Below are 24,267 nucleotides of genomic sequence, written 5' to 3' on the forward strand. Positions count from 1 at the left end.
CAAAACTTTTCCCAGTCTGCTGTTGTCTCAACTTTTTTTTAATGTCTTTTGCCATCTAAATGTTATTAAAAAAAAATTTATGCAGAAGACCTTTTCATCTTTGCAAAGTCATCAATTGCCTTTACAGAGCAGAATAACTACCTCAACCAGTGGAAAAATAATTTAAGATCTAAGACTACCACTAACCTGCTGTGTAACTTTAAGGGAATCACACGGCCCTCAAGCCAGAATAACGGAAACACTTGTCTGCATAAACGTCTAAGTACTTGAAAAAATCAAATAGATAAATCAATTACAGAACTTTTAAATGTTGTAAAGATATTCAACATTATCAAACAACCATAAGAATTGACTAACAATTTGGTAGTTCAAGTAACAGGAAAAAAAAAACTAGTCATACTAATTTTAAGCGAAGTCATTTAAGAAATCTGTACTCTCTTAACATCATTTTGTCACCACTATTAAAATATTTTGAAACATTAGCCAAAGGCAGATATAAGAACATTAGCTGCAGAAAGTAACTATCTAAAGTATCTTGAAGGCAAGTTGGATATCTACGAAACAGTGGGAGGTGTGTGACTGGGAATGACCCAGAAACTTGAGTAGACATAAACACGTGAAACCACTGAAGGTGTGTCTATGTGGGTGTGTATATCAACACTCTATACTAAGTGCTATTTCATAAAATGTGAAATAAAAAGCATTATTTCTGGAATAGCTTATTAATTTCTGAGAAATTAATACAATTCTGTCAAGGCTCCAGTTGATATACTTAACACCTCCTCATGCTAATTATCCCTGCCACTTCTGACTTACCGAAAATTACACAGGGCTATTCACTACCATGTTATCACTATGAACAGAAAAACTTCAAATAAATAATAATAAATACAAATTTTGGCATGTTTCCTCATAGTTAAAAGCAGTGTAGAAATCCTGGAGGAAGAGCAGATCAAATTTCATCCCTGACCTACTTTGTAAATACTTAGATAAGACATAGGTTATTTATTATATATAATATATACAGTAAATAGATATGTATGTGTACATTTAAAACAGGAAACAAACAGAACTTAAAAAATTTTTTGTAACAAAGCATTTCAAATATGGTATCCAACAGCACAAGTTATTAATAAAGAACAATTTCTTTTGCATATAATTATGAAGATTTTCAAACAAACTCAAAAGAGTATTGTATTACACCAATCTTCCACATACCTATCACCAATTACCAAGATTTTGCCATTTATTTCAACTATCTTTTTTAAAAGTAAGTCTCAGAAACTGTATTACATCATCTAACACACTACACATGCATCTCTGAAAACATAGGTACTTTCTTATATAAACAGTGTCACTGTCACACCTAACAACTACTTGATATAATCTTATACTCAATCTTTGTGAAATTTCTCCAACTGCCACAAAAATGTCTTTTTGAAAACTTGTTTGGATTAGGACCTGAACAAGACACTTCATTTGATGATACTAATACTTTATAAAAATATTTCATGGAAACAAGTATAAATAATTCTATAATAGATACCTATTACTTAGCTTAATAATTTTTTATATTATTGCTCCATCTGCTTCAATTACTTTTTAACCTTAAGAAATGAAACCTTACAAATACACTATTCAGAGATAACAATGATCAGGAATTTGGAGCTATTATTACCATGCATATTCTACACCTTTATGTTGCAGGTTTTTAAACCTTAATGCTCTTGTAACACAGTATTCTACTACAATTACCTCACATCTCTCAATTTTTGAGATTGCTAATACATGCAACTACCTCATTCACTAATTGCAATATCACAGTATGAATAGACCAGCTATTACAGTTCGTGGGCATTCAGGTGTGAGCCAGGAATCTACTTTTCCTATACAGATCTTCCCCTTGTTCTAAACCCTTGCCCCAGTCTCCCCAATTTTATAATGCTATGTCATATATCAAATTTCCACATATATGAGGGTCTGATTATGAAGCCTCTATTCTATAAATATGGCCTATTTGTCTATTCTCATACCAATAATGAACTGTTTAATACAGCATTATTCATAACATTTAGCCTACTCTTACATATGCCTAACATTTCCCACAGTAAATAATTTTAAAAGCCCACCACAGTTTTGAATAAAGTGGACGGACGGACCTGCCTTCCCAGATATTAAAATGATCATTAAAGCCTCATGTACCAATCATTCAGACCCAGTCACCATACAGCCACAGGCAATCTTGTCCCAACCACCAGTTTGCATTCTACAACTTACTATTTAGAGGTAAGTACCAGATTTTTTTTTTTAATAAACTTTACTTTTAAGAGCAATGTTGGGCTCATAGCAAAACTGAGCAGAAAAGTACTGAGTTCCCATAAATGTCTTGCCCCCTCAGGTACAACTTCCTGTACTGTTAACATCCCCCACCACAGCAGTACATACATCCTTCCCAGCTGAAGTCCATAGTTTACATTAGGATACTGTATGATGGTATGTAACCACCACTCTTTATCATACAGAAAGCCTTCGCTGCCCTAAAAATCATCTCTGCATTGCTTAGTCATTTCTCCTATCCTCCTAACCTCTGGCAACCACTTAGCTTTATTTTTTTTTACTGTCTCCATAGTTTTGCCTTTTCCAGAAACTCACACTCATTGTCATTTCAGGTTGGCTTCTTCCACTTGCTAATAAACATTCAATTCCTCTATGAATTTTCATAACTTGATTGCTCGTTTCCTTTTCACACTGAATAATATTCCACTGTATCACAGTGTATCGGCTCATCTACTGAAGGACATCTTGGTGGCTTCCACGTTTGGGCAATTATGAATAAAGTTGCTATAAACATCTCTGTGCAGGTTTTGCATGGACGTACATTTTCAATTCATTCAGGTAAATACCAAGGAGCAAAACAGCTGAATCATATGCTAGGAGTATGTTTAGTTTTATAAGAAACTGCCAAACTGCCTTCTGAAGTGGCTGTACCATTCTGCATTCCCATCAGCAATGAATGAAAGTTCCTGTGGCTCTACCTCAGTAGCTTTGGGTGTTGTCAGTGTTTTATATTTGAGACATTTTAACAGGTGTGCAGTGATCGCTCATTGCTTTAATATATGCATAGACTTCTGCAACCATAACCACAATCAACTTTGGGACATTTTAATCACCCCATAAAGAAATCCAGTACTCTTTATCACTTCTCCAACCCTCTAACTCTGCAGTTCTAGGCAACCACTAATCTACTTTCTATCCCTCAGTTCAATTGCTCAGTCATGTCCAACTCTCTGCAACCCGAAGGACTGCAGCACACGAGGCTTCCCTGCCTATCACCAACTCCCGGAGCTTGCTCAAACTCATGTCCATCAAGTCAGTGATGCCATCTAACCATCTCATCCTCTGTTGTCCCCTTCTCCTCCTGCCTTCAATAATGCCCCGCATGAGGGTCTTTTCCAATGAGTCAACTCTTCGCATCAGGTGGCCAAAGTATTGGAGTTTCAGCTTCAGTCTTCCAAAAATATTCAGGATTGATCTCCTTTAGGATGGATTGGCTGGATCTCCTTGCAGTCCAAGGGACTCTCAAGAGTCTTCTCCGACATCACAGTTCAAAAGCATCAATTCTTCAGCACTCAGCTTTCTTTATAGTCCAACTCTCACATCCATACCTGACTACTGGAAAAACCAGAGCTTTGACTAGATGGACCTTTGCTGGTAACATCATGTCTCTGCTTTTTAATATGCTGTCTAGGTTGGTCATAGCTTTTCTTCCAAGGAGCAAGCGTCTTTTAATTTCATGGCTGTAGTCACCATGTGATTTTGGAGTGATTTTGGAGCCCAAGAAAATAAAGTTTGTCACTGTTTCCATTGTTTCCCCACCTATTTGCCATGAATTGATGGGACTGGATGCCATGATCTTCGTTTTTTGAATTTTGAGTTTTAAGCCAGCTTTTTCACTCTCCTCTTTCACTTTCATCCAGAGGCTCTTTAGTTTTTCACTTTCTTTCTATCCCTATCACCTATTCTGAACATTTCATATAAATGGAACCATACATACTTGTGATTAGCTTCTGTCACTTAGCATAATTCTTTTTAAAGTTCATCTATGTTGTAATATAAGTACGTCTTTTTTTTATGGAGGAAAACAAAAACTATTTGTTAATTCACGTATTAGTTGGTGGATATCTAGGTTGCTTCTGACTTTTTGACTACTATGAATAATGCTGCTACAGAAATTCACATAGCAGTTTATGTATGGACATGTTTCCCCTTCTCTTGTACAAACCTAGGAGTGGAATTGTTGGGTCAAATGGTAACTCTTATGTTTAACCATTTGAGAAACAAAGACTATTTTACAGTTACTAGACCATTTAACATTCCTGTGGCTCAGATGGTAAAGAAATCACCTGCAATGCAGGAGACTTGGGTTCAATCCCTGGGTTGGGAAGATCTCCTGTAGAAGGAAATGGCAACCCACTCCAGCATTCTTGCCTGGAGAATCTCAGGGACGGCGGAGCTTGGTGGGCTGCCGTCTATGGGGTCGTACAGAGTCAGACACGACTGAAGTGACTTAGCAGCAGCAGCAAAGTCACTGCAGATGGTGGCTACAGCCACGAAATTAAAAGATGCTTGCTTCTTGAAAGGAAAGCTATGACAGACCTAGACAGCATATTAAAAAGCAAAAACATTACTTTGCTGACAAAGGTTTGTCTAGTCAAAGCTATGGTTTTTCCAGTAGTCATGTATGGATGTGAGAGTTGGACTATAAAGAAAGTTGAATGCTGAAGAATTGATGCTTTTGAACTGTGGTGTTGGGGAAAATTCTTGAGAGTCCGTTGGACTGCAAGGAGATCAAACCCATCAATCCTAGAGGAAATCAACCCTGAATGCTCAATGGAATGAAGGAAGCTGAAGCTCCAATACTTTGGCCACCTGATGCGAAGAACTGACTCATTGGGAAAGACCCTGATGCTGAGAAAGACTGAAGGCAGGAGGAGAAAGGGATAGCAGAGGATGAGATAGTTGGATGGCATCACTGACTTGATGGACATGAGCTTGAGCAAGCTCCGTGAGTTGGTGATAGACAGGAAAGCCTGGCGTGCTGCAGTCCATGGGGTCGCAGAGGTGGGTGTGTGTGTGTGTGTGTGTGTGTGTGTGTGTGTGGGTGGGGGTGGGTGGGTGGGTGTGTGTGTGTGTGTGTGTATGTGTATGTGTGTAGGGGCTGCACCAGGTCTTAGCTGCAGCAAGCAGTATCTTTTGGTTGTGGTGTGCAGGATCTAGTTCCCTCATCAGGGATCAAGCCCAGGCCTCCTGAATTGGAAGCAATTGATCAGGAGGGCAAGTTCCCTTTCTGTCTACTTTTAGGACAGTTAGAGAAGAATTAGTGTTAATTCTTTGAACATATGGTAAACTTCACTACTTAAGCCATCTGAGCCTCGGCTTTTCATTTTGGCGGGGCCGGGGGCAGTTTTTTAATTACAAATTCACCCTCTTTATTTGCTATGTGTCCAATTTCGATTTTCCACTTCTTCAGTCAGTTTTGGTGCTTGTGTCTTTCTAGGAATTTGTCTACTTCCTCATTCACAGTATTGCCTTATACTTTTTTAAATTTCTGTTTAAGGTCAGTAGTAATGGACCTGGTATTCATTTACTGGTCAATCTAGCTAAAGATTTATCAAGTTGTTGGTCTTTCCAAAGAAAGCAGTAAAAGTTTCACCGATTTTCTATTCTGTATTTCACTGATTTTTACTCTAATCCTTATTAATTCCTTCTTTCTACTTGCTTTAGGCTTCATTAACAGTTCTTCCAGTGTTATAAAGTGAAAGAGTAAATTACAGATTTGAAATATTTAATCTTTAATACAAGCATTTATAGTTACATATGTCTAAGGACTGATACAGCTGCATTTCATAAGGATTGGCATGGCATGTCTACAATTCCACTTATCTCGAAGTATATTCTAATTTTCTTCGTGATTTCTTCTTTCAGTTATTGATAACTCAGGAGTATATCACCAAATTTCCACATATTTGTGAGTTTCTCAAATTTCATTCCATTGTGATCAGAGAGCAAACACTGTATTATCAATCCTTTTATACTCAATCCTCTATTTCCTTGATCTCCTTATTCTACTCATTGATGAAAGTGGAGTACTAAAAAAATATAATCTTACTGTAAAACTGTATTTTTCTCCTTTCATTTCTGTCAGCTTGTTTCCTGTATTGTGGGATTCTGTAGGTAGACATGTATGTAACTATTTTGTCTTCCTGATGGATTGGCCCTTATATGTGGAATCTAATGTATGAAACAAACTTATTTACACAACAGACTCAGACATACAAAACAAATGTATAGTTACTAAAAGGGACAGGTGGTGGGGAAGGGATAAATTTGGAGTTTCGGATTAGCAGATACAAAACACTATACATAAAATAAACAACAAGGTCTTACTGTATAACACTGGGAATTATATTCAATATCCTGTAATGAACCAAAATGGAAAAGATCATGAAAAAGAATATACATGTATAACTGAATCACTTTGTTGTATACCCAAAACACAACCCTGTAAATCAATTATACTTGAGTTAATTTTTTTTAATTTTTAAAAATTTAGTGCTACTATGAACACTCTGGAGAAGGCAATGGCACCGCACTCCAGTACTCTTGCTTGGAAAATCCCATGGGCGGAGGAGCCTGGTAGGCTGCCGTCCATGGGGTCACTAAGAGTCGGACACGACTGAGCAAATTCCCTTTCACTTTTCACTTTCATGCACTGGAGAAGGAAATGGCAACCCACTCCAGTGTTCTTGCCTGGAGAATCCCAGGAACGGGAGAGCCTGGTGGGCTGCGTCTATGGGGTCGCACAGAGTCGGACATGACTAAAGCGACTTAGCAGCAGCAGCAGCATGAACACTCTTATCTTTTCAAAGTACATCCAGGAGAATGGCATTGAAACATGTATAATATCATATAAGAAATGAATTGCCAGTCTAGGTTTGATGCAGGATACAGGATGCTTGGGGCTGGTGCACTGGGATGACCCAGAGGGATGGTATGGAGAGGGTGGTGGGAGGGGGATTCAGGATTGGGAACATGTGTACACCCGTGGTGGATTCATGTTGATGTATGGCAAAATCAGTACAATATTGTAAAGTAATTAGCCTCCAATTAAAATAAATAAATTTAAATTTCAAAAAAAGTACATCCAAAACATGTGCTTTTGATTTTATTGAGCTTAACTCAACTTCACTTTCCATTTCTATTGTTTTATTTCTTGTATTTTGAGTTCACTCTTTTTCTAGCTTTTGAAGTTGAACATTTAGATCACTTAGTTTCACTTTCTTACATCTTCACATCTTTTAATAAACTAATTTTAATAAATGTTTTTAAAGCTATAAGCTTACTTGCAAAGTACTGTTTCAGCTGCATCCCACAAGTATCTTCATTGTATTCTAAGTAGTTTACAGTCTTCATTACGATTTCCTCTTTAACTCATGAACAATAGGAATGCATTCTTAGTTTCCAAACTTTTAAAAAAAATTTACATTGTTTAAAATCTTTCTAACTGCATTAGATAAGAAAACATGATAAGTAGCTTGACATTTAAAATATGTAAAGTATTCCTTTGAGATATACATAATATTTTAAGTGCTCCTTATGATCCACACTTACGGCAGAAAGCAAAGAACTAAAGAGCCTCTTGATAAAAGTGAACGAGGAGAGTGAAAAAGTTGGCTTAAAGCTCAACATTCAGAAAACGAAGATCATGACATCTGGTTCCATCACCTCATGGCAAATAAATGGGGAAACAGTGGAAACAGGGACAGACTTTATTTTGGGGGGCTCCAAAATCACTGCAGATGGTGACTGCAGCCATGAAATTAAAAGAGCTTGCTCCTTGGGAGAAAAGTTATGACCAATCTAGACAGCATATTAAAAAGCAGAGACATTACTTTACCAGCAAAGGTCCTTCTAGCCAAAGCTCTGGTTTTTCCAGTAGTCATGTATGGATGTGAGAGTTGGACTATAATGAAAGCTGAGCTCCAAAGAATTGATGCTTTTGAACTGTGGTGTTGGAGAAGACTCTTAAGAGCCCCTCGGATTGCAAGGAGACCCAACTAGTCCATCCTAAAGGAAATCAGTCCTGAATATTCACTGGAAGGACTGATGCTGAAGCTGAAGCTCCAATACTTTGGCCACCTGATGCAAAGAACTGACTCATTGGAAAAGACCCTGATGCTGGCAAAGAGCAAAGGTGGGAGGAGAAGGGGACGACAGAGGATGAGATGGTTGGATGGCATCACCGACTCGATGGACATGAGTCTGAGTAAACTCTGGGAATTAGTGATGGACAGGGAGGCCTGGCATGCTGCAGTCCATGGGGTCGCAAAGAGTCGGACACGACTGAGCAACTGAACCGATGAATATAAAAGACTGTATTTTTTCGTTTCCTGGGTACATCATTGCTAGCTTTTTAAAATTTCATTGCTCAAAATCATTATATCTTCAAAGTATAAATTTACTATTATTTACCCTACCTGGTACTCCATACTTAATGCTGAAGACACACTTCTGTTTCTTAATGCTTGAAAAATTCCAGTCATTATCTCCTCAAATATTCTTTACTATTCCCTCCATTCTCTTCTCCTGGAATTCTTTTTCTGTATCTTCCTAAACCAAGTTTTTAACTACTGCTCTGGTTAGTTGGCATCAGAGCTTTATATAAGTAATGACCATGTACAAAATCATTTTGAACACCACTAGAAAACTCCACTGTCTACTGGTGATTAACATGAGCTCCATTTCTACTATTCTCCTTCAAACTGAGAACTCTTTGGCCTTTTGTTTGATTCCTTGTGTAACAGGCTCTTACTCATTGCTCAAAACTGAGGATTTCCAACACACAAACACTGTTGCAGTGCCAAGCTTTGTACTGTAACTGGTTAAAGGAAAAATCTAAATCAGAAACTGTTTTTAGAAAGTTAAACCCCTTTTTCAATCTCAGCAGAAAAGTAACAGAATTTTAAGTATTTGTAACATTCGCAGTTGATGTCAGCTGGGAAAAGAATGGGTGTTAAGGAAGGAAAAGGCAGTAAGGGGAGCCAAGAAGTAATACCCCCTGTTAGTACTTCTCATTACTATTTGCACTTCTATTTCAGCCACTCTCCAAATAAATGAAAGCACAGCTATTACAACACCAAAGCAAAAGCTATTCTAATTGGGAAAAATACCAATATTTGGACTTCTGGGGTTATTGTGACCTGATCTGCTGAAAGATAAAACATACAAAGACTACTGAATACAACAAAACCATGACTTATACTGTTACCCCTGGTGAAAATCATAAAGACTAGATTTATACTTCATGCAACAAGATGAGCTGCTGCTTTAGAGGACATCTTTGAATTTGTTTAGGCAAACAGCCAAGCCATCCATAAACTAAATCAACCTTTACCTTTTACACACTGTGTAATTTCTTTAGAAATGACACTAAAAACTGTCAAAAAGGATCATAAAAACTCTCAAAAAGAAATTCATAAAAAGGATCATAAAAACTCTCAAAAAGAAATTCATAAAAAGGATCATAAAAACTCTCAAAAAGAAATTCATAAAAAGTTAACTCACTTATTCTCTATGGCCAGTTTAAGTTCACTGAGAACTTCAGATAGGAAAGATACAAAAGTACACATACAGATTATTTACTGGGTCTAGATGTATTCAAAGCAATTTTAACATACCAGGTATGTTTTTGAACAAACCCACATTCAGAGCTGCTTCTATATAAAACTGCAATTGATCATGTATTTCAGAAATGAGTTTCTTAGTCATTTTCATTTCTTCAGAATTTTATAGAAAAGAATTTTATAATTTCAGAAAAGATGAGGAAAACTATACTTTATTGAAGATAAAAACCATATCTCATTCATCCCAACCTCCACAGTGTCTTGCAGACTACCACCATGCCTAGACAGGAACACTAGCTTTCCCATCTCCTTGTCAGCCTATGAAGAAAAAAAATTAACAGAACAGCCAGCCCTCCTGCAACCCATGAGAAAACCATCCAATCCCACACTGTAGTGAGTAAACCTTTCCAAGGGCTGAATTCTGTGAGCCCTAGCAACCTTCCATCCTATAGAACAGTGACTTTCAAACTGTTTTTACCATGATTCATAGCAAAAACTGTATTTTATCACACAACTCTATACATACATGTGTATATGTAACTAAAACAGAAAATTTTGTTCAATTATACTTACTTAACCTTACCAGGTAAATAATGTGTGTTCTTTTCCATTGTATTTCTTTTCAAAAAACTGCTGGTAACAACCCATTCAATTCTGCTATCCATCAAAGAGCTACAACCTAGTCTGAATAACACCACTCCAAGACAGTGGTTTTCAAAGTGAGTTACACGTGCCTGAGCGGGTACCCAAAGATCTTCCAAGGGATTCACAGCCACATGGTGTTTTAACGGAATCAAATTTTAGATCCTCAACTTCCACAAAAATCTTTCCTAAAATAGAGACATGTTTATGTGTAGATTCTCCTTGCACCTCCCTTTTCTTAATACCCTTCTCCCTACATAACAAATGAAAGGCTTTCACCTATCCTGAGTTTTACTATGGTTCACTGCCTTATAGTGTAAAAACTCCACCGTGATATAAAACCAGAGGACTAATTTTAAAATATCAATGTCAGTAACAAAGTGAATGACTAGTAACTGGGTAACAAATCTTTTGGCAGGTCACACAGATGGCTCTAGTGGTAAAAGACCCCACTTGCCAATGCAGGAGACATGAGACATGGGTTCAGTCCTTGGGATAAGGAGATCCTCGGGAGGAGGGCATGGCAATCCTCTCCAGTATTCATGCCTGGAGAATCCCATGGACAGAGGAGCCTGGTGGGCTACAGTCCGTGGAGTCACAGAGTTAGACATGACTGAAGCAACTCAGCACGCATGCATGCATGGACTGCAAAGTCTACTTCAACAAAACTGAAAGACGACCTATTTGAGTTGTCAATCTATAAAGTTGAAGCTAGAGCACTGGGTGATTGAACACATAATTCAGAAAGAGTTAAGAGAATAAAATAACAATCACTACTTAAAAAAAGAAAAACTTCTATTTCCATCTACTTATTTATGAGACCAGGGGCTTAACTTACATCTATTTTTGTTTTGTTTTAAGGCCATGCTGCTCGGCTTGTGGGATCTCAGTTCCCTGTCCAGGGATTGGACACGGGCCACAGCAGTTAAACCCCAGAATCCTAACCACTAAGCCACCAGAGAATTCCCAACTTAGTTAAAAAAAGAAAGAAAAGAAAAAAACTGAAACATATCTTTTTCTGGACATTAATAATATTCACTAGAGCTTAATGACTTAATTGGGCAGGAGAATGAATATATCTCTTAAGACCTCCATTTCTAGTAATTCTTACACATTATAATACTATTTTTTAAGTGTATACAATATTTATGATGTAATCACTTGTATACTTTAAATTACGGCAATACTGCAATACAAAAGAAATTTATGTGCATATTTTTATTGCAGAGCAATCAGACCAATTTTTCTAGTGGCTTTCAAGCACAAAATATTACTGTAGGCTAGTGGTTCTCAAAGTGTTGTCCCTGAACCAATAATATCAGCATTACCTTGTTAACATTCTAGTAATCCAAAGTCTAGGATCCCACAGATCTAGTGAATCAGAAACTCTAGGGGTGGGGCCCAGCAATCTTCCTTTTAATAAACCCTAGAGGTAAAATCCTGATGCACACTCGAATTTGTGTTCTAAAAAATCACTTTTTAGAATAAAATTCTGAGGAAGATGTTAAAACTAACACAAGGAGGGGGAAAATTAAAATTCCTGCTGAAGAATTTATTGACATTTATTTTATTCAATGGATCGGTGATGGATAGTATCATAAATCACTATGATTGACTATAATGGATATGTCTAAAGCATGAATTTTTTAAATTGTCAGCATTAACAGTACAATAGAATTGACATACTTCAAATTTTTTTAAATTTAAAATTAAAATTTTTTTAAGGAACGAGGGGTGTATGTAAACATTTTACAGAGTAGATAAATGTTGAAGGATCACCAGTCTAGAGTAATGGTTCTCAAACTGTGACCCTTGGACTGGCAGTAATGCAATCACCTACAAGTTTATTAGAAACACAAGTTCTCAGGCTCCAGCCCAACATACTGTGTTCCAACAAGTTTTCCAGGTGATTTTTATCCACTTTAGAGTCTAAAAGCTGCTCATCTATACTAGAGCATCTATTCCCAAAATTTGACGGGCATCTGAATTACCTGGAGAGAACCTTAAAACATCAATTGGTATAGACTCTAATTCCAGAGTGTCAGATTCAGAAGTCTGGGGTAGCTTCCAAAATTTTTCATTTCTGACAAGTTCCCCAGGAGATTATTAATGCAATGCTGCTATTTCACAATCACATTCTGAGAATCACTCACTGGTCTAGAGGGCTCTAGAAACCATATCTATACCTTCTTATGTCAATATCCAAAATGTAAACCATTCCCGTCATCCTTCAGAGTAAGGTTCCCTCATGATATGCTCTCATAAGTTTGCCTTATACACTTTGTTCATTTGCCTTATACACTTTGCTTTTTGGGGGGACTCAGCAGAGTCTGGCAGGGACATGGAATCAAAGCCATTGCAAGGTGTCATCTCTTAGAGCGTTGTGGGTCAGGAAGATCCTCTGGAGAAGGGAGAAGCTACCTACTCCAGTATTCTTGGGCTTCTCTGGTGGCTCAGAAGGGAAGGAATCTGCCTGCAATGCAAGAGACCCGGGTTCAGTCCCTGGGTCAGGAAGATCCACTGGAAGAGGGCATGGCAACCCACTCCAATATTCTTGCCTGGAGAATCCCACGAACAGAGGAGCCTGGCGGGCTACAGTCCATGGGGTCGCAAAGAGTCGGACATGACTGAGCAACTAAGTGCACTATTAATCTTTTTTCTTCAGTAGAATTAAACTTCTATGAGTACAAGAGCCACACGAATCTTGCCCCTTCTGTATACTCAGCACCAAGGCACAATGCCTACCTGATAGTAGGTATTAAACATATTAATGGATAATTAACATTTGTTGAATAAATTACATGAAATGTCAGTTTTAATGTAACAGCTAAGGCTATTATTAGAATGCCAACTGTCCTGATTTACCTGGGGCTATCTCCCAAGTGCTAAGAGGACTGAAAGTCCTGTGTCCCAGGACTATCTAGCCTACCATATTAAATATCATTAATGTCAAAAGACAAAGAAATATCTAAATAATGTATTATTCAACTTGTTTTACAATTTCATTCTTAACCCTAACCTCTAAATAGATTTCTATTATACAATCCAACTAGAAATAAAATCAAGATTTATTCAGTGATTAAAATTAACATTGTATATACTACCGAGAAACTTGACAAAAAGTTTTAAGACAGTTTTAGTACGGGGGTTGAGGGAGACTTATAAACTTACCCTCTTTAGCCAAATATAACTCTTTAAATTTTGCTCTCTTTTGATTAAATTCTTGCTCAAGCTGTTGCTTTGCACGTAAAAATTCTGCGTTAATTTTTTCCAATTCTGCCACCCGCTGCTGAAGAGAAACTGAAAAGAAAAATACTAGTTAACAAGTAATAATTTTTATTTATAAATTAAGTTACAAGAATTGATTAGTATTGCAGCTGCATATTTCTATAAAGAAACAAGTGGTCAAGCTTCTCCCAAAGATCACTATATTCCTGGAAATTTTTCAAAAAGGACAATTCTACTCAACTTAATACACATGTTGTGAATGAATCCTGTAAGCTGAAACAGTACATATATGGAGAATCACATAAAGCAAATTTCCCAAAAGAAAGCTTCAAAGTTCCTAACTGAGTATGTCCATTCACTTACGAATTTGTTAAATATTGGATTATTTGGGCTGTTTATCCTACAAACAAATCCACTGCCAATCTTGCTAGTTCCTCTCTCTCACAAGTTATAAGCAAAATCTAAAGGGCACTCTGATTAGCACAGCTATTCTAAACTGAACCATTCTCCCACTTTCAAGATGGCTCATTATACTGAAATCATAATGAAAAAACCTTTCATATAGAAAGGGTACAGAACTGTACATTCTGTATTAACTCTCCATTACTGGGAGATTATCCGGTTTTTAAATTAACTTGATTATGGTATGGCAGGGACTGGGACCCATTTTTACCCATTTTGAGGAGCTCTATAATTTGGCCACAGCTGATTATATAAACACCTATCCTGACCAAACCCTGAGAGTATTTTGGTTCAACCAAGGAGAGGGAAATCCAAACTCTTGGTGGCATCCTTTACCCCAACAGCAACCTAGCCACAAAGCTATGACCCTAATTGCTCCAGGGGATGCTTATCGGTAGTAATTGCTGCTACTACTGGTAAGTCGCTTCAGTCGTGTCCAACTCTGTGCGACCCCATAGATGGCAGCGCACCAGGCTCCTCTGTCCCTGGGATTCTCCAGGCAAGAATATTGGAGCAGGTTGCCATTTCCTTCTCCAATGCATGCATGCATGCTAAGCCGCTTCAGTTGTGGACTCTCTGCAACCCCATGGACAGCAGCCGACCAGGCTCCTCTGTCCAAGGGATTCTCCAAGCAAGAATACTGGAGTGGGTTGCCATTTCCTTCTCCCAGAAAGGGAGATAATACTACGCGTTATCAGTAGTAACACGTCTGCCTAATTATCTAGGTCAGCAGAGGTCTCGGATCCCTACAACCAGATAACAACAATTTACTAAAATTTTAACCATGATCTGAGATTATCTCTGAAGGCCCTAATACTCCTCTAAACCTATTACTCAATTAAATTGAGCTTATAATTTTATAGCACACAGGAAAAAAAGACTGGAAAAAATGCAATGATCTGTCTACAAGATATAGGACTACGGCTAATTAATTTCTTCCATGTGCTTATCAAAGTTCTCTACAACTCCTTCAATACTAAATAATTAAAACCAGTATTTATTTGCTCCCATGACATCTTCAGTCAAGCCTCACTACAGATCTAACCGCATCAAAGCAATCCAAGGCGAAAAGAGAAAATGATAGCTGCTTTGAGTTCCCTGTCTTTAAAGGTAAGGAGTTATTTTGAGGAGCAAACATCTAGGATCTTTTCATCAAAGCAAAGAACGACATCTGATCATGTGAACATGTGTTAACCCTCAGAGAAAAAGAGGAATGGAGAATCCACTGGAAGGGGGAAATGTGTAGTTATTTCATATTTACTTTTGAAATCATGAAGGAAATAAGTTCTCTGTACTATTTACTTGTCTTGGTATTTTTAATTGTCCAGATTCCAATTGTTAAATAAATTAAGCAAATTTTCCACTTCACGTTTTAGTTACAGGTAGCTACTCATTAAAACATGAGTTAGGGAAAAGCAATGGGAAATAAAGAAAGATGATCCGTCTGTTCTTACTTATCACTAAAAACTACACTCCCACCCACTGCTACCTTCCACTAAAGTGCACACACACACACACAAAATGTCCGTACTTTCAACATTATATTTAGTAACTGAAGCTAATAAATCAATAAAAACTAAAATACAGCCTTTAAAATTACAGCCAAGAAAGATTAAGTGTGTTTCCAATACTCCCCACCCTGTCCTGGCTCTGACCTACAGTTGAGGCACAGTCCACACCCACAGATCTGGCTGCCTCTCTCCACAACTGAGGACAAATTTCAGTTCCAGCAGTCGTGATCCCCTTGAGGATATACCAAGTAACTAACACTCTTACTCTTTTTTTTTTAATAAAAAAATTTTTAATCCTCCCTCAAATTTTCTTAAATCCACCTCAACTATTTCCAACATACTACAGTTCTACAACACATAAAAAAGCCCAAACAACTGCTTTTTATAAGAATGCCTCTACAGCTTTATCTGGAAAAATCAATTCACCTTGCATAAAACAACAAGAAAGTTTAAAAACAGGCATCTCTTAAATCATAATGCATGAGCAACCAACCACAAATCAAACTGAAAATAGATCTCATCACACAAAATATTTTTTTTTAACATGGCGACTAGCAGTTCACAATAACTAATTAACAGTTCATGTAAAAACCACTTAGCCTGGCATATAAGAAAAAATGGGTAAATATTAGCTATAAGCTAGTAAGATTTACTGATACTAAATGAATAAGGGAAAACAGCAGACTGATCAACTGGCTTTGACAAACGCCCAGAAGTCACTTCTAGCCTCATGATTCTGACTCAATTCCATGCTTAGACTTCCAGCTCATATCATTCCCTACTACCATGTATCATCCTAACAACATGCCACCATTAATGCCAACTTCAACAACACTAAGACTGCTGTAACTCACAGCTGAAAGCTATTAGCATATCAGACTCTGTCAAACATTCCACACATTCTGTATACTGCTACCTTGAGTAATAAAATAAAGGGGGCACACTATGTTATGCAGTGACTTCTTTTAATGCTTGATATGCAAAGAGAAAAATTATTACATCATTTATTCAAAATGTCTGCATTGGTGGTATAGTGATGAGCATAGCTGCCTGCCCAAAGTGTCTGAATTAAGCAACAATACAAAAAGAAAAGAATATGGCAAATAAATGAAGTAAAGGTGCAATAATTGTTAGGTATATCTCCTTCCCTAATTTTGACATGAATGTAAAAATATGTAATAATTCAGAAATATTGTAAAGCCTCAAGCTGGGTCCTACTATTACACTCTAATGGTATACTAAACTTGATGAGACATTATCAATGGGGGGAAAAACACAATCTAGGTTAAACGTTACTACAATCAGAATTTTTTTTGTTTAAAAACCTTTAAGATCCAGGAAAACACCTATTTCAAGCAAAAAAAAAAAAAAAATGCATAACTCCAGTGGAACAAAAGAATCTGAACAGTTCCTGAAACTCAGAAGTCTTAACCTGTATATCATTGACTTTAAAGTGAAACTATTAAGTATTGTAGCTATGTACATCCATCCAATGGAATAATAAGTCAGAAAAATTATATTAAAAGATTAAGACACAAAATTATATTGAAATATCACATATACAATCTATGGAAATATACATATATAAGATTGGTAAGAATAGGCCAAATTATATTCAGAGCAGTTCTCTCTCTGAATCAAAGCTAATCAAAAGGATAAATTACACTTGACTGTATTTAAATTAAAGAGTAGTACGGTGCTTCATTTTTTTAAGTTTCAGTGATTATAATCTTGTCCTATTGCTCCATCTCAATTTCTCTGCTCCCAAAAAGTACACATAACTTACTTCAATGGTCTTAAAATATTTTAACACAGTAAAGAGTCATTTTTTAAAACTACACGTATATTTTCCCACATATATATTATTTAGCAAAATAATTTGCTAAAATTTTTAAAAATGTGCTAAAAACAAAAACCTTTTGTTTCAGAAGTGGCCTGTCAGCTGGCAAATGACCTGTACTCTGAAAACTCTTCCCTGTACTCGGAAAACTCTGTCCAGCCTTTTGAAGGATTACTAAAAATCATTATTATTTGCAGTAAATACACCCACTGAATGATGCCTTGTTTAGGAAATATTCAGTAAATCCACAATTACTTGCCTCAGTAAGGAAGGGGAAGGAGAAGGTAAAGTAAAGCAGTCTACAATAACATTACCAGTCACCTGACAGCATTAGAGCAAACAGATACAGCACTTGGGAATAATTTTTTCCATAATACTAAAGATAAACATAAACTCTTTAGTATAATATAAAGCCTGTCATCTCATTTTATATAATCCTCCAAAATCTGACTCTAACAACTTTAAGATACTGCAGCCTTTCTCCCTGTCCATTTACTCAGATGAACCATTTCTAAAACAAAAGAACATCTGGTGATGAAGTTTACACAGAACATCTTTTTAGCCTTCCTTATGTGAAGCAAAATGAAAACCCTTATTTTCTTTTACTCTATTCTTTTTTAAAAACTCTCTTAAATAATTAGGTGCTATAGTATTTCAGATAAAAGATAACACTTTTTAAATGATGAGTTTCAAATAAGAAAGTCAATTATTTCTCATGTAAAAATTAGGTGTTTATGCAAATGACTTGAAAATGTTGTCATAAATCCACGAAAATATTAAATGAAAAGAACTGGCACCAAATTTTAATTCAGGTAGATAATGATATAATGAAAAATTAAGAAGAGAGTCTTCAAAAGGGCAAAAGTAGAATTAAGGATGGAAAAAACTGTTGTGGGGAATGGGTGGCAGGGGTGACAAGAACAGCGGTGAGAAGAATCAAAAACAGAACATTTTCTAATTTTCAACCTCCCTAGAGATGTTAATGATCAAAATTAATTAATTAACCTCTAGGCATTTGCAGTGTGGAATTTTATGGGTCCAATTTTTAGTTTACATTATTGAGTGGGAATAACAACTAGATAATAGAGTTATAAGGATTGTATCAAGAAGGCGATGGCGCCCCCCTCCAGTACTCTTGCCTGGAAAATCCCATGGACGGAGGAGCCTGGTGGGCTGAAGTCCATGGGGTCGCGAAGAGTCGGACACAACTGAGCAACTCCCCTTTCACTTTTCACTTTCATGCATTGGAGAAGGAAATGGCAACCCACTCCAGTGTTCTTGCCTGGAGAATCCCAGGGACCGGGGAGCCTGATGGGCTGCCGTCAATGGGGTCACACAGAGTCGGACACGACTGAAGTGACTTAGCAAAGGATTGTATGGATTACTATAATCCAATGTATTTCAAACTAAATGTCAATCCATTAGTAAGCTGTTACATCAATTTAGTGATTAGCAATCTGCCATTTAAAGTTAATAATAAAATATAATAGAAATACCAGCAACACATTTAATATGGGTATATGTTATTTCATGATTGGGTTGCACTGGAGAAAGTGCTTCTTACAGTGGACAGAGGTCAAAATAGTTTGAAACACCAATTCCTAATTCATGCAGGAATCCATTCCGATAACAGACATGTGATCACATGGCTTACACATAAACATAAAGCTAACAACTCAGTTCACTGCCTTATGGGGCAGCCAATTCCACCATTAAGAGATTTAGATTATCCTCCCCGCTTTACTTGAACTGATCACCTGTTAGAAATATCTATTTTTACTAAAAGAACTTGAAATCATCTTCCTTAGAAATCTTAGTTTTGCCCTACAGAATCAGTGAGGAAAATTTCTATTATCTGACATCTCACACTTGCCCTCTCCTTTCTCCAGATGAAACATCTCTTCACCATTTAATAATGTCTAAATTCTTCATGATCTCGGTTGCTCTCTTTGCACACTACAGTTAGTCAAAAATCTACATAAAACAGGACACACTAATCCTAACACAATACCAGCTTAGTAGAAACATTGTATCTGGGGGCTATACTCTTAATAACATACTATAAATTTACCCTAGCTTTTACTGGCCGTGATCTCACATTGTCATTGCTGGCCCAATAAAGATAACTTCAAAAATAAGCTGACTATGCATAATATCTTATATAAAATGGATAGCCAACAAAGACCTACTGTATAGCACAGGGAACTATACTTAACATTTCGTAATAACCTATAAGGGAAAAGAATCTGAAAAAGAGTACATACACACACAAGCAAATATATACAACTGAATCACTGTGTTGTACACCTGAAACTAACACAACATTGTAAATCAACAACACTTCAATTTTTTAAAAAAGCTAACTATATGGTTGAAATAAACTATGGACATTTTTGAATACTGGTCAAGATATACAATATAGTTCAACCACCATTACATGTATTTTACCAGATTGTTTAATCACCTTAATTTCTGATTACACACAGCCCAATTACCATGACTGTCAAAAGCTCATGTTCAACAACTGATATAACTATGTGTGGATAAAAATGGATACCCATCTTATTCAATTTGTACAAACTGGTATTATTCTACTTCAAGTATTTCAAATACCAAATGCCAAGCCAGATGAAAAAGCGTGACTCTCACTGGACTTTTCAAAAAGCAGATATATTTTCTAACTATTTGGATATTTAAATATTTTAGAGTCCCACTTATAAGACAAATAAAGCAATTCAAAACTTATATATCTTAAGCTTAAAACTCAAAGGCGGCTTACTTAAGAAAAGGCCAAAAGAATTCAGCTTTCTGCCTATAACTCTACTGGCATTCATAAGTAGAACCACATCATGCCACTTTAGGACCTAGCTTGGAACTCTGAGAATTCACTATCAGTGAAGCTGAATTTAATCCTTATTTTGTTTGAATTAACTATGTGTCAGTAAGGTTGCTGGTGAGAATGCAAATTAGTACAACCACTTTGGGCAACAGTTCCTTACAGATGCACACCTACCATATGATACAGCAATCCTACAAATGAAAACGTATTTCCACACAAAGATTTGCACACAAGTGCTCACCGAAGCTTTGATAATACTTACAAAACTACTTTGGCTTATGATAACCAAAAATTGGAAATAAACCAAAATGCCCACTATAAATGGACAAATGACAGTGTATCCATACAATGAAATATTAGACAGCAACAAAAAGAAATACATTACTAATTCACACAATCTGGATAAATCTCAAGATTATCGTTTAAGTGAAAGAAATAAGACACAAAAAGTATGATCCCACTTATATAAAATTCTAGAAAAGGCAAAACTATGATGACAGAAAGCAGAGATGCACTTGGCCAGAGGAGTTTAACCACAAAGTGTCATGAAAGAACTTTTTGGGGTAAAACATTCTATTAACACAATTATGGTGATGGTTACAAACTATGTATGTTTGAAAACTCATGAATCTATATACTTAAACCTAGTAAATTTTAGCATAAACTGTTTTTTGATCAGCTCTACTGTGGTATGAATTTTTAGAAGTACAAGAATAAATTAGTGCTTGGTAGCATTAAGTGCTATCCTATTAGTGCTTCATAGCATAAGTGCTATCCTCTTCAGGCCAGTTTCATTATCTTCATAGCACTTATCACTATCTGAAACTATTTCCCTAAATATCTGAATGTTTAAATATTGTTCCGTACTAGAGGAGACCCTCAGTGAAAACTGAGACTGTATGTATCCTGCTCATTGTTACATGTTACATTTTTAACACCCTGAACTGTGGCTAACACATGGAAGGCATTCAATAAACATTTACTAAATAAATAAGTAAACAAAAAAGATAAGCAGGAATAACTAAAACCCATTGATGAAGAGGGGCATAAGTCAGGGTTTTAAAAGACAGCAAGGATTTGAAGGAACAAAGGAAAGAAGAGTCTTCAACTGCAATGGAAATGAGACAGTAATGTATATCTGTCCAGGAGTCAGGAAACATCTCTGACACAGGCAAAACTGCAACTTTCCCAACTTTGCATACAAGTCCCAATGAGTCACTCCTTGGCTTTCCAACAAGGTAGCCATGGGGTTTCCCTGGTAACTCAGTTGGTAAAGAATCTGCCTGCAATGCAGGAAACCCTGGTTTGATTCCTGGGTCAGAGGATCCACTCGAGAAGGGATAGGCTACCCACTCCAGTATTCTTGGGCTTCCCTTGTGGCTCAGCTGGTAAAGAATCTGCCTGCAATGCGGGAGACCTGGGTTCAATCCCTGGGTTGGGAAGATCCCCTGGAGAGGAGAAAGACTCCAGTATTCTGGCCTGGAGAAGTCCATAGACTATACAGTCCATGGGATCACAAACAGTCTTGACATGACCGAGCAACTTTCACTTTCCAGCCACCAAACACATGAAATGTGGCCATCTGAATTATGTGTTAAATATGAAACATATACAGAATTTTGAAGACTTCAGTACAAAAACATTTTACTATCTCATTAATACTTTCTATCACATGTAGAAATTATAACATCTGGAATATACTGGATAAATAGAGTATTAAAATTGATTTCACAGAAAGTTATACACACATGTTCAGAAAAGCATTATTCATAACAGCTAAAGAAAGGAAACTCAACTGTTCATCAATTGATGACTGGATAAGCAAAATTTGGTATATTTATACAACAGAATACTATATATCCAAAAAGGAATGAAGTACTAACAAGTTACAAGATGGATGAGCCTTGAAAACATTAAGTTAAAAAAGCCAGACACCAAAGGCTACCTATTGTACGATTCCATTTATATTCATAGAGACTAAAACATTAGTGGTTGCCAGCAGTTGGGGACGGAGAAGGCGATGGCACCTCACTCCAGTACTCTTGCCTGGAAAATCCCATGGATGGAGGAGCCTGGTATGCTGCAGTCCATGGGGTCGCGAAGAGTCAGACAAGAGTGAGCAACTTTACTTTCACTTTTCAAGCATTGGAGAAGGAAATGGCAACCCACTCCAGTGTTCTTGCCTGGAGAATCCCAGGGACGGGGGGAGCCTGGTGGGCTGCCTTGTATGGGGTCACACAGAGTCAGACACGACTGAAGTGACTTAGCAGCAGCAGTCTGAGAAGGAGGAATGGAATGGGGAATGACTGTTAACGGTCAGGGTATTCTTTGAAGGATGAGGAACATATTTTGAAATTAGTGGTGATGGATGCACAGCTCTGCAGACATTCTAAAAACCACTGAATTGTATGTTCTAAAGGGGTGAAGTTGATGATGTATGAATTGAATCTCAAATAAAGCTGTTAATAAAATTAATCTCAATAAAATTAATTTCACCTATTTAGAAGTGTTTGTTTCGGTTTGATTGTTTTAATCTTTCAATGTGGCTGCCAGACGCAACTGAAGTGACCTAGCACAGCACAGCACAACGTGGCTGCCAGAAAAAATTTACACTCTGGCTCACATTACATCTCTGTTGGACAGCATTGTTCTAGAGAGCTTACGGGGGAGGGGGATACTTTGATATTTTCAGTTCTCATTTTTACCTCTATTTGTCTGACACTCTGTTTTTCCCAATTTGCCAGCCTGCTTCAAGTATCACCATACTTTACAGCCAACTGAGACACTAAGATCAGTCATCTTAAAACCCAAGATCCCCTTTTCCCCTGTGCTTTCCAGTAGCACAATGTCACTCTACTACAGTGTGCAGACTATGTGGTCTAATGAGATAAGGAGTTTGTACAAGAATGTAAAATCAACTAGGACACTGAGCACGTTTCCAGGGTTCCTTAAGAAAAAATGACTGATTCTAGGTCTGGGGCAGAAGTATAAATGATAAACCTGGAACACCTTGGCACCTATTGCAATTTTATCAAAGGATTTCCCTTTCTAACAAAGGAGTCAACTTAGAGGATTCAATGGCCAACAATGAGATAATCTGAACATCAGTGTGGTAGGCTGAACCAACCCTTCCCCTCAAATACTAATTTCCTGATCACCAATCCAGTAAATATTACCTTATATAGTAAATGATATAATTAAGGATCTTGAGAAAAGTAGTTTATCCTGGACTATAATGTACCCATAAAACCATTCCTCCACCATTCCAGATAAAGGGGCATTATACATACTCACACATACAATTCACAGCAGATAACTATTAAGAAAACATTTAATTACTTTTGGTTAACAATCCCTTTAATATAAAATGCAAATTTACTCAGAATAGTCTGAAGATTTTCTTTTTATTCATTTTAACTGGAGGCTAATCACTTTACAATATTGTGGTGGTTTTTGCCACACATTCACATGAATCAACCACAGGTGTACATATGTCCCCCATCCCACCTCCCTCCCCACCCCACCCCTCTGGGTTGTCCCACAGCACTGGCTTTCAGTGCCCTGCTTCATGCATCAAACTCACACTGGTCATGTATTTTACATATGGTAATCTACATGTTTCAATGCTATTCTCTCAAATCATCCCACCCCCACTTTCTCCCAGAGTCCAAAAGTCTGTTCTTTACATCTCTCTTTTGCTGTCTTGCATATAGGGTCATCATTACCATCTTTCTAAATTCCATATATATGCATTTATATACTGTATTGGTGTTTCTCTGATTTACTTCACTCTGTATAATAGGCTCCAGTTTCATCCACCTCATTAGAACTGACTCAAGTGAGTTCTTTTTTATAGCTGAATAATATTCCATTGCATTTATGTACCACAACTTGTTTATCCATTCGTCTGCCAATCAACATCTAGGTTGCTTCTGGGTCCTAGCTATTGTAAACAGCGCTGCAATGAACCCTGGGGTACAAATGTCTCTTTCAATTCTGGTTTCCTCAGTGTGTATGTCCCACAGCGGGATTGCTGGGTCATAAGGCAGTTCTATTTCTAGT

The 24,267-nt window shown here is 37.0% G+C and overlaps 1 protein-coding gene across 2 annotated transcripts in view; it reads right to left on the minus strand.

Moving 5' to 3' along the window:
• RABEP1 (rabaptin, RAB GTPase binding effector protein 1) overlaps positions 1-24,267 on the minus strand; it is a 92,262-nt gene that overhangs the window by 50,572 nt on the left and 17,423 nt on the right. For both annotated transcript variants that reach the window (XM_052657053.1, XM_052657054.1), the window contains one exon: positions 13,497-13,625. In XM_052657053.1, the coding sequence (XP_052513013.1) occupies positions 13,497-13,625 (129 nt within the window). The remainder of the gene's footprint in view (positions 1-13,496; positions 13,626-24,267) is intronic.

This window comes from Budorcas taxicolor, chromosome 19 (assembly GCF_023091745.1).
Source record: "Budorcas taxicolor isolate Tak-1 chromosome 19, Takin1.1, whole genome shotgun sequence".
Lineage (NCBI taxonomy): Eukaryota > Metazoa > Chordata > Mammalia > Artiodactyla > Bovidae > Budorcas > Budorcas taxicolor.